At 43.1% G+C, this 14,354-nt stretch overlaps 1 protein-coding gene across 2 annotated transcripts; it reads left to right on the top strand.

Annotated features, from left to right (window-relative positions):
* The first annotated feature begins 780 nt into the window (after nt 1-780).
* On the top strand, nt 781-13,110 carry tnk1 (tyrosine kinase, non-receptor, 1). 2 transcript variants are annotated; one of them, XM_084552518.1, is made up of 14 exons: nt 781-1,089; nt 3,507-3,685; nt 4,332-4,402; nt 4,505-4,684; nt 5,646-5,798; nt 5,898-6,175; nt 6,280-6,406; nt 6,580-6,726; nt 6,852-6,946; nt 7,456-7,701; nt 7,917-7,981; nt 8,548-9,035; nt 9,129-9,224; nt 12,547-13,110. In XM_084552518.1, the coding sequence occupies exons 2-14, from the start codon at nt 3,523-3,525 to the stop codon at nt 12,706-12,708; spliced, it is 2,271 nt and encodes a 756-aa protein (XP_084408644.1). In that variant the 5' UTR covers nt 781-1,089; nt 3,507-3,522; the 3' UTR covers nt 12,709-13,110. The 2 variants fall into 2 exon arrangements, with proteins under 2 accessions (XP_084408644.1, XP_084408643.1); XM_084552517.1 differs by having other exon boundaries at nt 3,436-3,685.
* The last annotated feature ends 1,244 nt before the right edge of the window (nt 13,111-14,354 follow it).

Below are 14,354 nucleotides of genomic sequence, written 5' to 3'. Positions count from 1 at the left end.
ACATAATAAACTAATTTTAATAAACTAATAAGCAATGTAGAGTTGTTCTAAAATAGTTTTACCCCCTAGCTAATACAAACAAGGACAGTTTCAGCTAACATATCATATCTCTCATAAACAGGTTTTAGCTAAGTACATTTTTCAAAAGACTTAAGCCTCTTTGCTAACATTAGGTAAAAGTGTTATTAACGCATAATAAACTTATTTTATCTACTTGTCTATTGTTTCAGCCCCTAACTAACATAAGCAAGGCTGGTTTCAGCTACCTAACATTTTGGCTAACATTTCCTAAACAGGTTTTTAGCTAGGTAGCCTACTCTTGCCTAAAACAGTTCAGCTTCCTAGCTAACACCATCAGTTTTAGCAACCTAACATTTTGGCCTAATTAACTGGTTCAGCTCATTTGCTGGAACCATTTAGCTACACATAATGCACGGGTTAATAATAAAGTGTTTTTAGATGGTATTGCAGGTACTTACATTAACACACATTAGCTTGAGGTGGTTAGCTATTGAGCTAATTGACTCTGTCTTGGTGGACTGCTTATAGCTAACACATTATTTAACTAGATACACTTATGCAATTTCTCTTTTAGTATAAGTTAGCCTTATAATCGGCTTTATTAGTTCTTAATAATAATTCTGTTTATGTATGTTTGAAATGCCTACTTTAAAAATTATCCATAAATATAATGGAGCATTTGTTATCACTGTTAGTGTGAAGGTTTCTCCTGTATTGTTGAAGCTGCTCAGGTGAGAACACCCAGGAAGAGGCGTGGTCTACAGGAGAGAGGCGGAGAGAGCAGTCGAGGAGGACGTACAGGTGTTTGCCTAACACACTTTCAGCTTCTCACAGGGACAGGAAATATAAATACATTGATCGCACATTAGGCGGGTGAACAGTTCGGATCTATCACACCGGGACACGTCAAGAAGAAGTTTTTTGGTGGTTTCAGACAGGAGTTGTGATTTATTGCAAAGTCATCCGTCGATATCGCTGGAGGTTTGAATCCCGACATGGATCCCTTGTTTCGGGGCGTGTGTGGTTAAAGAAAGAGCCGTCAACATCAGGGAGTCATTTTGATTAACGGTGAGTTTCACAAGCTGTTTACCTGTGTGTCTGAAGGAAAACGATCAGAAAGTTTTTTGCGGTTTTAATGAAAAAACAGTGAATGATGTGTTCCTTTTGACAATAATGGTGCATAAAATGTTGTTTTGGAGTGTAATTGAGAATACATTTTAATGGCAGGTAGCCAAATTCATGTCAGTTTACAACAAGTGCTGCAACTTTATTCATTTTCACTTACTTTTAACTGAGAAATACATTTAGCAGCTATAATGTTGACTTTTCTTATTCAAAATGTACATAAAAACATTACAAAATATGGTTAATTAGTACTACAGATCACTTTATAAATGAAATCACTTTAACATCAGCTCCACTGGCTGAATGTGAAAAATGCTGCTTACATGAATCCATCAGTGATAACCGTATAAAAATAGAAGACTTACCATGGCTGTTCTGCTGCATGAGCGCTTTGATATTTTATATTTTAACTGTATTTCTTTCTGCTAATACCTGCAAGCTCTGCTACAGTATATTGCAATATTCCTACTATTACATAGTCTCTTCTTTACTGTGCACATACTCATATTTTCTGCACATTTCTTTCTAAAGAGGCACGCCCTTCACCTCTTTGATGATAGGTCTGAATGTTACAGACTGAAGTTATGCACATTCGCCCAAACTGAGCCTTCTTAAGAGTTTCCTGTGTCAGTGATTAATGGCTTGAAAGTGTCTTTCATGGTTGGTTTTGATTTGCTCATGGGCCCGGGCAGAGGAAGCAGGAATCAGCAGTGTAAACAAGCAGAGCCTTGCTGAATAAACAGATTCATTATCACGTGTAGCTGCAAATATGGGCTTGGACGTATAAAAGCTGGGCTGGTTTTTGCACGTGACAGTCCGGCCAGATTGTATGCTGCTTACTAAATAGCTGAACTCTTGGTCACACATGCCATTAGACTGAGTGGATTTTTCAGTAGCCGCTCAGGTTAAAGATTCATCTCTCTGTACATAGAGAGCATAATCACAGAGCTCGCTTTGTTTACCAAATTCGCGCCCAGCGTTTCCCCCCTGAATCAGAACCTGCAGAGAATTTGCTCACTCAACCAGAGTGGAAATTTAATTGGGAGTTGCCCTTGTATGTTAAAGCAAGCCCAGGCTAGTGCCCTCTTGCACTAGTCTTCCAAAGCATTATTTGACTACAAGAATAAGTAGCCGGATTGCTAAAGACACAGTTGGTAGGTGTTGGCCGTTAATTTTGTCCAAGGTAGCTGAATGGGGAATGTTGAAGGTCTTCCCTGACTCATACCCTCTGGACTTGGTGTGCTGATAAGCAGGTGATTTAGGATTGCAGACTCTTAAATAACTTTACAAGCCGGAAATAGAACACTATCCACTGAGTTTCACTTTGTCGTTTGTGCTAGCTCATTTACTGTTACAGTGCAGTCTTAACTTTTTAACGACGTTAAAGATAGTGTAGTAACTTCAGCCGAGCTGCTGCTCTCTTTGCATTATTTGTCTTGATAAGCAAAACTCTCAGCTCCACTTAAAGGGGCCGTGTCTGTTGACACAGGAAGGTGAAATCAAAAGGGTGTGGAGGCCTTACACCGAATATGAATGCATCATGTCCCTAGAGTTTGCAACAACAGTTGATGTGAAAAACAATACCATGCCCTGACTACCTACACGGTATGAGTGATCATTCAAAGTCATGCTTCTGTTTCACAGTCATTTCAACACACAGTATCAGTAGTCACATAAATACTGTGTGAACAGGATCCGGTCGGACTGGTGCCTCTCACCACTGACAGGCTGACGCTTCCACATTTCAGTTTTTCGCATTGCTTCAGGATCATTTAGTCTCTCGGTGTCAAAATCAGCCTCAAGCTTCTGCAAGTTTTTTTGGTCATGCGTTTGAGGAAAATGAATTCGGCCCCTGTGTGCCGCGTACCCTTGTCCACCTGTTCTTTTTAGTACTACTTTTAGTGCACCTTCTATCAGCCTTTAACATTTTCCCTGTCTGATTGTACTTCAATTTGCGTAGCTGACTGCCTGATTTAAAGCATGAGCAGATGCAAACAACAGCGCTTTGAAATTCTGTAGCAGGCTGTGGGTGATACAACGGGAACGACAGGAAAGTAGTATGAGGTTCTCACAGATACATGCCAAAAGTTGGTACTCAGCTAAAAGATTAACAATGTCCCTCCGGCATCACTCACCAAGGGCTTTTTGTTTGGTCTCCACGGTAACCTATTAAGCCTCAAGAGGCAGTGAAGCAACTGTTAAAGTGGCTCTTCAATGAGATGAGGAAGACTGAGCAAGACTGTGTCATAATGGCTATCTGTGTTTTTTTTTTTTTTTTTGTCTTACCAGAAACACAACAGAGCACCTCCGTTCTAAAAGTCCCGTCACCGTCTTCTAACCTCTGACCTGTAACCTTACAGGCAGGTCGGCCGGGTCATGCTGATGGACCAGGACACTCAGTGGCTGTACCAACTCCTGGCCGAGGTCCAGTTGGAGAAGTTCTACGTGCGGGTCAGAGATGGCCTCAACATCACCCGCGTGGAGCACTTCGCCTACGTGAAAGAGTCCGACCTGGAGCAGATAGGAATCAGCAAACCTGGTGAGCACAATCATCTGCTTTCATCACTCGCACCGGGTGAAAATCAATGCATGCGGTCTACCGCGGACAAAGGAGGTTTCCCTTCCGGCTCAGGAAGGGATGTCTGGGTTTATGCTGCTCCTGATGCAAAAGCATTATCTCCTGTTTGCCCACAGTAGTGTATTTGTTTTTAAAAGGCTCCTAATCAATATGAGATTTGCATTATTGATGGACTCGAGGCCCATTTGCATTAACTGTTTGACCGTAACAATCATATTTATAATCATTATAATCATCAGACGGAGGCTACTCAGTGTTCATTTTGACTCTTCATATTGACAGCTCTATGTTTGAATACACAAAAATTCAATTATTGGAGATGCTTAAGTCATGAAATCTTGATGATATTTCAGGTCGATTTAAAGCTTTTTTTTTTGTATCTTGGTGTTGATTCTTTCACATTTAATTTAACATTTCCATCCCGGGGCTACAACTAGCGACAGTTTTCATGAGTAATAGGAGTAACACGTGATCGTTCTTATCAGGAACTAGTCTATCAGTTCATTTAATGCATCATATGCCAGATATGAGTGAAAAATGATGAAAGAGTCCAAAGTAATGAGGTGACGTTTTCCAGCCTGAAGTCATACGTGTGGTTTCCTTGCAGCACAAAGAAGATTGTGGGAGGCTCTGAAACGTTACAAGACAAGCTCACGTTTGCGGTCATGGATACCCAAGGTCCGAAACCTTTGTCATATTATTTGTCATTTCCTATATGTTTTAACTATATGCGATCAAGCCGGGCGGTATGCGTTGTTATTCATTCGCTGATGCTCGCAGGTGTTAAGCGGCCGGGGTCCCGATGCTGGGGAGCAGTGGAGCGGAGGGGGTCAGTCCCAGGAGACCAGGGCTCTTCCTTGTCTAATCCAAGACACCGAGCTGATTCTGGGGGAGAAGCTGGGCTCCGGGTCCTTCGGGGTGGTGAAGAGGGGAGAGTGGCACACGCCTACGGGGAGAGTGGTAAGATTTTAGAGATCACCTCAACTTTTATTAAGTTTTAAAACGGTGCTATACATTTATAATATCCATGTATAGAAAGAAAGTTATAGACGCTTTTATTTTACTTTGGGGGTTTTTAACCCACTCTGAAAACTTTGCTTGTGTGTTATGATGACAGCGTACCAAAATTAAACTAAATACATGAATCAGTACTTTTATATTAATGAGCTGACCACTCGTATTTACAGAGACTTGTCACTGTAAGGTCACTGGTTCAAACCCCCCTCTACGTCCAGGACTGAGGTGCCTTTAGAAGGAACTGCTGTTTTTTTACAAACCTTGACCTTATTTCTGGCATAAAATACGATCGTTTACTCACCCATATAACTTTGGTGTAATTCATTCGAGTTGTTCGGACGATAATTAGATCCGCGTATATCCGTATAGTGGGAGTGACTGGGGCACCGAAACGCAGCCTCTAAATAACGCATTATCTGCCACGAAACTCGTTCAATTCACCAATATTTTGCTATGATACGCTAGTGCTATTCCCCGTTGAGTCCGGAGTTACCTGTTTCGCGGCAGATAATGCGTTATTTAGAGGCTGCGTTTCGGTGCCCCAGTCACTCCCACTATATGGATATACACGGATGTAAATATCGTCTGAATGACTCCAAAGTTATGTGGGTGAGTAAACGATTGTATTTTAGGTCCAGGTTGTAAAAAACGGTGGTTCCCCTTTAAGAAAGAACTGTAACGCCCCCAGACTGCTCTCTGGGGGCTTTGCATGACAACTCACTATTCTTTCTGTGTAGAAAATGGATGGGTTAAGTGAAAAGAAATTCCTTTTACGTGTACATGAAACCTAGTTATCCACCCCTGTGTATGTGATTGTTATTAAAGTTAAACTGCTGACTCACTCTGAGTTATGGTTAAGTTTAGGGTTTTTCGGGCCTGAGCCTCCACTTTTATCTCTTCTCAGCTGCCTGTAGCGGTAAAATCACTGAGGAGCAGTATGTCCAGACAGACAGACACGCTGACAGACTTCCTCCAAGAAGTGACCACCATGCAGTCCTTAGACCACCCCAACATCATACGTCTCTATGGCGTTGTGCTAACGCAGCCGCTGAAGATGGTAAGATGATTCATTCATTCATGATGATTCATCGTGTCTTACAAACCTCGTGATTTTTGGAGCTTGAATACACACTGACCTATATTTCCCTCCCTTTAGGTAACAGAGCTGGCGCCCTTGGGCTCACTGTATGACACCCTGCGCTCACGTCAGTATGAGTACCCTCTGGCACGCCTCTGGCTCTTTGCCACCCAGATTGTGTCGGGTATGGAGTACCTGGAGACCAGGAGATTCATCCACAGGGACCTGGCTGCACGAAACGTGCTGCTGGCGTCCAGGGAGATGGTGAAGATCGGGGACTTTGGTCTGATGCGAGGCCTGAGCCAAGAGAAGGACCACTACGTCATGTCGGCGCACAGAAGGATCCCCTTCGCATGGTGAGAGTCTTTAGGGAAAAGAATAACTAATAATATTTAAAAGCACCTAAAAGTGGAATTAATCACCTCTTACTTTCTGGTCTGTGTATGTGCCTTTCCTCTAGGTGTGCCCCAGAGAGTCTACGGGTTGGCTCCTTCTCCCATTTGTCAGACGTCTGGATGTTTGGCGTTACCTTGTGGGAGATGTTCACCTACTGTGAGGAACCGTGGTTCGGTCTGTCAGGTCGACAGGTACGCACGTGTCAGCTGTTCAACATTCACGTTGCCCTTTATTGTTCCGTGCCAAGCGTCATATTTGACTTTGTGACTGGAATGCGTGTTCACGCCTTCACGCTGTTTGTTTCCGTGATCCGCGGCATGACTCAGACTTTAAGCATCGCTGACATTTACTCTCTTCGATCTAGATTTTGTGGCGCGTGGAGCGGGAGGGAGAGCGCCTGGAGAAGCCGCCGGATTGCCCTCAGGAGCTCTACGCTGTCATGAGGAAGTGCTGGGCCTGCAGTCCTGGTGACAGACCCAGCTTTGCCCAGCTCAGCACGATGGTGGCAGAGGTCTGAATATATATATATATATTAAGGTTTTTTTTCTCCTTGGTGATAAAATCAGAGCATTAATCTAATGTACAGGAATGTTTCATACTTCCTCATATATTTGTTTTATCTTTCTTCCTCTGCAGGCTAAACCAATGGAGGTGCAGGCAACGAGAGACTTTTCCGAGTCCAGAAAACTCGCACTTGTGACCAACGACCTTGTGACCGTCATAGACCACGGGTGGGTGAAAGAAGGGTGGGACAAAAAGACGAAAGGAAAAACTTCGTCTGACACAATAGGCCTTTGTTGCGGTGAAACAGGGGTTTAAGTCGGCCCTCCTCTCACAAGTGCATACCAGCTGTAATCTCATCCAGTCCTCGAATGCATCTGTGCTTCGTTTGTGGAACAAGTTTAGCGGCTTTGACGTTGTCTTTTTAGTGTTGTTTTTGTTTTACGTAACTGAGCTGCGATCAGGATGAGATTTATTTCACATAAATCCCAAAAATAAATATCTACAAAAATAAATACAGTGTTTCTTAAAAATTTGGTCTGCAGGCGATGTAAAGGTTCAGGATACGTGAGGGCAGGATCACTGCTAGTTCACAGTGACGCTACTTAGATGCGTCATGTCAAGATAAAATGAGACTATAGATACTGTGATACTCGATACATTACAGAGTCAGTTCACTGACGTCTGTTCAGCACATAGGTTTAGTTTTCAAAAACAATATCTTTATCTTTCTGTACAGTCTAGAGTTGAGTGAGTGGCGAGGCCAGAACCAGAGGACTCTCGGTGTCGGCTGGTTTCCCGCGAGCCTTATCGCGCCGGCGCTCCCCTCTGTTGCTGCCGTCGCCGCCGCTCCCAGCAAACCCGTACCCACCCCGGCGTCTAGCACTGCCCTTATCTCAACCCCACTGAAGGGCAGTCTACAACACACCGGGCACGGAGACATCAAACCTGAACGCTCCTGGGGGACTCCTGAGAAAATGGAAGAGTCAGTAATACTCTTCATCCATTCTATCTATCCTCTCTCTCTCTAGCTCTGACTTTCCCCTTTTAAGCCAAACCCTATAGCGTTTCATCTTCCTGTGTTTTATTGCACTGTGCTAAACTCACTGTCGCAGTGAACTTTCCCCCGTTGCAAGTCAATAATACAGTTATCGAGCCGAGCCTGACATTTTAATGTGTTTATTGATGTGACATGTGCAGCAGCGGAAGCTGGAGGCCGGGCCCTGGCAGGGAGAAGGAGGGGTCCAATCTGCAGAACATGGCAGGTAGGAACTAAAAATAGACCCAACGTTGTCAGTAAATAAGATGGACATAAAAATCTGTCTGGATATGATCCATACCCTGAGACTTTACTTATCTGTAATGTTCGTGGTCTGAAGGCAGGTATGCAGGCATTTTTATGTACTCTAATCTAATAAGAGTGGACAGCACACATCCTCATTACTCAATTATTTATTAGTAATTTTTCCACAAATGGCTGCCATCTCTTTTGCCTGCCGCTGTTACTGCTGTACAGTCTCTGCTGAAGATCCCAGACCCTTACATTTTATTAATACATTTTAAATATTAAATACATTTTAAAAGCTCCTTTTTGTTATTATTGTTTACATATTTAAGTACATGAAGCATCTAGCTTGTCCAGGAAGTAGCTCATTCACCTACTCACCTTAGACCAGTCTGCCCCCTGCTGGCTGAATGAGGCTCTACAGATGCCACACTACTAAACTGTGCAGGCTGCATGTTTAAAACAACGTGTTTGTTCTCTAGTGAGAGTTTACTTTTGTTAGACCTGCTTACTAGTGTCATTTTTAACTCCTCCCTGTGTCTCCAGGTATGTCTCGGAGCCTGGAGTCAGTCTTGAGTGGACAAAGGCCCCGGGCGAATACAGTCGGGGCGTTGACAGTCGATCAGCACGGCAGACTCATGCCTCCTGGGACGGGAGCTCACAGCGTGATGGTGCAGGATCACCGCCGGTTTAGCGACGCCAGCATCATGCCCCCTCCTCGGCCAGCACCCCCGAACTTTAAGCGCTTGGTGATGAAAGCCCAGAGGAGAGCCGCAGCTCAAACGGCGCCAGGTTCCTCGTGGCCTCCGGCGGTGGTCCTGTCCCCTCCGTCGCAGACGCAACCTCAACCTCGACCTCAGCCCCCACCTCAACAAGACAACGTAAACTCAAACCTGGCTAAAATGTCCCAGCTGGCGCGCTCTACCCCACAGCTGGATGACCATACAGACAACAGGGAGAGAGATCGAGAACGAATGAGTAATCGGGAGAAGGCGCCTAACGCGCAGAACACGAGAGACAGTCTCATTCCACAGGTGAGAGACGAGTTTCTTCTCGCGTGCAAGAAACTTATTTCAACCTTAAGCCATGCTGTGTAGATTGACGTGTGTGTCTGTTGCCCTGGTCAGATTATGGAGGCTGTACATGGAGTGACCATTGAAGAGGTTCATGCTGCACTTCAGCGTAACGACTGGAACCCGTTGCGGGCTGAGCAACAACTCAAGGTTAGACCAGGAAAATAGATCTGTTCATGGATATCACACCGTTTAACAGCACTTTATGTAGGATTTAAAAAAACAAGATATGAAAACAAATACATTTAACAAGGCAAACAATAGGAAAATAAGGTTTAATGAAATATTACACAGAGGAAATTGAAGCATATGGAAATATATTTATTAAGAGTGGGACTGATTAAAATTGATTTTTTTTTGTGGACGACTGAATCAAATAATAGACACAGACATGAATATTGTAAACTCAAGCTCTTTTAACGTCTGGAAAAATGCATTTAATTGTATTTCAATTCAAAACAGTAGAAAAAGAAAGAAAATATCACTGGCCAGAACTGAACATAACTAAAGTTAAAGTGCCACTGTAAGTATTTTAAGTACTTTTTTAGAACAGTATTGACTTTAAATGGTAAAAAAAAAAAAAAAAGTGTTTGGGTTGCCGACACGTCTTGTCCGTACTCGGACCAGGACTGCTAGCGCTAACAGCTCCGGCAGTTTCTGCGCTCACTGTAACATGTTTTGCATTTTAGGGTTGAAGTGCTGGTATGCAAACTTTATTTTTTTTTTTGCACAATTTTCACAAAACCCCGCTTTCATCAAGGCTTCCGTGAGGTAGCTTTTTTAAATAAAATTTGCCTTCTCTGATCCGAGCTCTGACGTGTGCATCAGTGTAATCGGTGTACCAAGAAATCGTGCACTGACAAAAGTTCTGCGTTGTTTGGAATACAAACTGCGATTAAATGCATTCATTTTGTTAAACTAAATTTTTTGTAATTAATTAATCGTAATTAACGCATTGAAGTCCCACCCCTAATATTTATATAAGTACACAAATTGCTTCCATTTGTACCTGCAGTACAAATTTACTCTTCCCCGACACAAAGAGCTTTCATCAGCACTAAGTACTTGAACTTCAGACTTGTGTACTACCAGGACCTAGTAGTTCACTAAGTAGGTCGACTCTGCTTTCTGGTAAAACCTGGCCGTCCCAAGTCAAGTTCCCTTCTCACGCTCCCTAAAACAGGCAGGTTAAGAACACATCCGGGCGTTTAGACCAGTTACGTGCGGCGACAGTTGTGGCTGGTGAGGCACAGATTTACAATTATGAACCCAATGGAATAGCTCGAATCAAGTGTTTGGGTTGCCGACACGTCTTGTCCGTACTCGGACCAGGACTGCTAGCGCTAACAGCTCCGGCAGTTTCTGCGCTCACTGTAACATGTTTTGCATTTAGATGCAGGGTTGAAGTGCTGGTATGCAAACTTTGGTTTTTTTTTTGCACAATTTTCACAAAACCCCGCTTTCATCAAGGCTTCCGTGAGGTGGCTTTTTTAAATAAAATTTGCCTTCTCTGATCCGAGCTCTGACGTGTGCATCAGTGTAATCGGTGTACCAAGAAATCGTGCACTGACAAAAGTTCTGCGTTGTTTGGAATACAAACTGCGATTAAATGCATTCATTTTGTTAAACTAAATTTTTTGTAATTAATTAATCGTAATTAACGCATTGAAGTCCCACCCCTAATATTTATATAAGTACACAAATTGCTTCCATTTGTACCTGCAGTACAAATTTACTCTTCCCCGACACAAAGAGCTTTCATCAGCACTAAGTACTTGAACTTCAGACTTGTGTACTACCAGGACCTAGTAGTTCACTAAGTAGGTCGACTCTGCTTTCTGGTAAAACCTGGCCGTCCCAAGTCAAGTTCCCTTCTCACGCTCCCTAAAACAGGCAGGTTAAGAACACATCCGGGCGTTTAGACCAGTTACGTGCGGCGACAGTTGTGGCCGGTTGAGGCACCGATTTACAATTATGAACCCAATGGAATAGCTCGAATTCACTATTCACTTGGCTGCTTCCACACGAACTGGTTACGTTTCAAATTTCAAATGAGCATAGGTATAAGGTACATATTTGGCCAAAGTCTAATCAAAGAGAGAGTTTGCCTTTGCAGTTCGACAGTTCAATCATACTCAGTCAACATGAGAGTAATCAGTAAGAAAAACCAGATCGTCACTTTAATCACATCATATATAGTAATATTGAGTTGTTAAATCTTCTGATTATCTGATCCATTTTTAATACACTGTTAAACCACAAATCTTCCATCATTTACCACTTCCTGTTTTGACAGAAGGTCTAGTTTTGAGAATGTTTTAAGGTTAGATATTCAATCTTCTAGAGAAAAGATCCCAATAAACGGACCACGGCCATACAGTTGAATCAGCGTAGAAGAAGAGCAACAGCATGAACCCGTGGCTCACTAGCGCCCTCTACCATGAGGCAGACGTACTGGCTGCCTCATCTCATGCTTTTTCAGTGCGGTTTAATGTCGGATAAACAAGACTAAATGTGTTACACTCATACATGAAATACATTAACTAGGCTAAATTAGGACACATTTTTTAGGACACGAGCCTAACCCAGTTTGTGCAACTGCGCAATCCGAGGTGAGGCTCACCTCGCTGCTGCCTCAACTCGAGTCCCTCCCTGCATTTAGGGTAGAATTTATTTTATCAACGGTATAATTTATATTATCGCACCTACCCACACATGGCACGTGCATATATGATGACATGGTAAGTGTGACTTGCTAGGTGAACACTCCCGCACCGCCCCCCCCCCCCCCCCCCCCCGTCCAGGAGAGCTTTCTTTCAAGTAGCTCGAATGTGACAAACATCCCACGCTCCAGCCAAAAGCCGAGGTTGAATCACCAAGGGCTCTGAACTTGGGCAATTGGCTGCATGTCAGTTGCTTTTAGCATCCGATTAAAGCGAGAATAACTGCAGATTTTGTCGGGGGGCTTGCGACATGTTAGTACCACAACTGTAAACTGCTTGTTTGAGGAATGTGCAATCCAAATACCATTAAGTAAACTGGCACCAGGGGGCCAGGCTCAGTAAATGTTGCGTAGGAGTGTCCTTCTGATCCTGTAGCGTCGCTGCTATATATAACCTGTGTGCAGTGAACTTATTATAAGCTTGAAAAGGCAGTAGGTGGAGGTCATGGGTAGGGGGTTGTGTTAGACAGATATGCAGTAGTGAATTTGTGTCTTGAGGTGCACTAGTAGTTAAATACAGTCGTACTTAACAGGCATTTGTCTTGTATATGAGGTTAAAAGTATGCACAGTGCAGCTTTAATTTAGCATAAAATAGAAATTTGATATATTTTAATGAAACTGTGATAAAGTACAATAAACAGCAGTTGTTTCTAAAGTTTCGACCCTTATAAAGCAAATAGCGTTTGTCCGACCTCTGCTGTTTTTGATTGCTGTTTCTGAGCCTGCTCCTCTTCTTTCTGTCCCCTCAGTTGGAGCAGCTGTACTCGCTGAGCCTCTGCTCCAGAGAGGACTGCCTCAGGATCCTCTCCAGACACCAGTGGAACCTGCAGCTGGCCAGCCGCTACCTGATCCGAATGTCTAGGGAGGAGAGGGCCGGCCCAGGCGAGAGGGAGCGACCCGGCTTTGTCTAGAGGATCAGCAGCGTCCGATACCGTGGAGCTACACACAACACAACCGTCACTGGCTCCTTTTAAACGGGAGCTGTCTGCGCATATGACACGAAGAATGAAGGCGGGTGAATGTGAACTTGAAAATAATATTTCTTAGAAACGTGAGAATTTAGCAGAACGTTCCTAAACTGTGTTTTTATATTTCAAATCAGCACACTTTTTTTTGCAGATAGTTTTTGTATCTTAATGAGTTTGTATATATTTTATTAGAAAGGATTGTTTCGTTAATAAATAAAAGTGATGATCTGTCATGTGACAAGTCGTTTCTCTGTCCTGGTTTGTTGTCAGACTGCACTCAGGATACATGTAATGAAGTAGATACACTCCATTTCCACCAGATGTTAGTTTTAATATTAGTTGCATTGTGGGTAATGTAGGCAAGTTTTGACCAAGAATCTTTGGTCCTGTTCGATTCATTATAATGAATGTTTTGTGCATTTAAAATACTTTTGTATATTAATACACAGAGCTGTTTTAGTGTGTTCAGTAAGATTAACGTCTTAAAAATAATATTGTTAAATGTAGTACCCTACATCAGTGGTTTTCAAAGTGGGGGCCACAGCCCCTTGGGGGGCCGCCAGGGGGCGCTAGGGGGGCCTCAGACAATTGGAGGTAAGATAAGAAAGAAAATTGCAAAAATAAAAAAATCGAATTATTTTTTAAATCATTATCATAAAATATAATTATTAATAATATATCAAATTGAAATGTTATTTGCTCATCTTTCTGATTTCCTGCCAGTCAAAACATCATGTCCTCATAATCTGTGTAGACCTGGGGGTTTTCACCATTTATCAAGTTGCTTTGCCCCTCAAGCTAGCGTGTAGCTGGCGCAAAATGGACAGGTTTTTGACAAGAAAGAGACCGAAGGGACAGACCAACAGTCCTGCTGTGGAGGACACTGCTGCAAAAAAACCTATACTCCTGGCCAACTAAAATCAGAAAATATGAGGCAGCACTTATGCTAAACAAATGCAATAGATATTGAGTAGTGAATAAAGGTAAGAAAAAACATTCTAAAAGTTGAAGTTTCTTTACATATTTTGTAGCACTGTCCGTGGGTTTGCAAAGGGGGTCCTTGGCCAGAAGCTAATGCTGTTTGGGGGGCCTTGGCATGGAAAAGTTTGAGAATCCCTGCCCTATATTGCCTCAACTTCAGGATCGAAGCTGCGTGGAGCTTAAGTTTCAGGTTATTTTCAGCTCATGACTCCTGCTGCTGAATCAACTTATTCACTCAGAGCTCTCCCATAATCTAGTTGAATTGTTTATTCCTGTGCAACAAGAACCACGCGATTGTGCTTTTACTTGACGACAATTAAAGTTATTTCCAGCTCTGTGGCAGGGGTGAAAATGTGCAGACAATGCTCCTAAAGGTAGACATATGTGCTTATCATGTGCCCCCAGGAGGTGGAGGTGGAAGTTATCCAGTAACTGACTGGAGAGACGTTGCTATACCTACAGTATGTATAGTCTTTCTGTTAATGTTCACTGTCCTCAGCAGACACACAGGACGTAACATGGTGTCAGCACCAGCAGAGCAGGACTTCGGACTCATTCTGAGCCAGAGAGCGAGGGACGGGACTTCCCTCTGAAACCAAACTCATTTT

This window comes from Chelon labrosus, assembly GCF_963514085.1.
Source record: "Chelon labrosus genome assembly, chromosome: 1".
Classification (NCBI taxonomy): Eukaryota; Metazoa; Chordata; class Actinopteri; order Mugiliformes; family Mugilidae; genus Chelon; species Chelon labrosus.
This window is presented reverse-complemented; position numbering and strand designations above follow the sequence as displayed.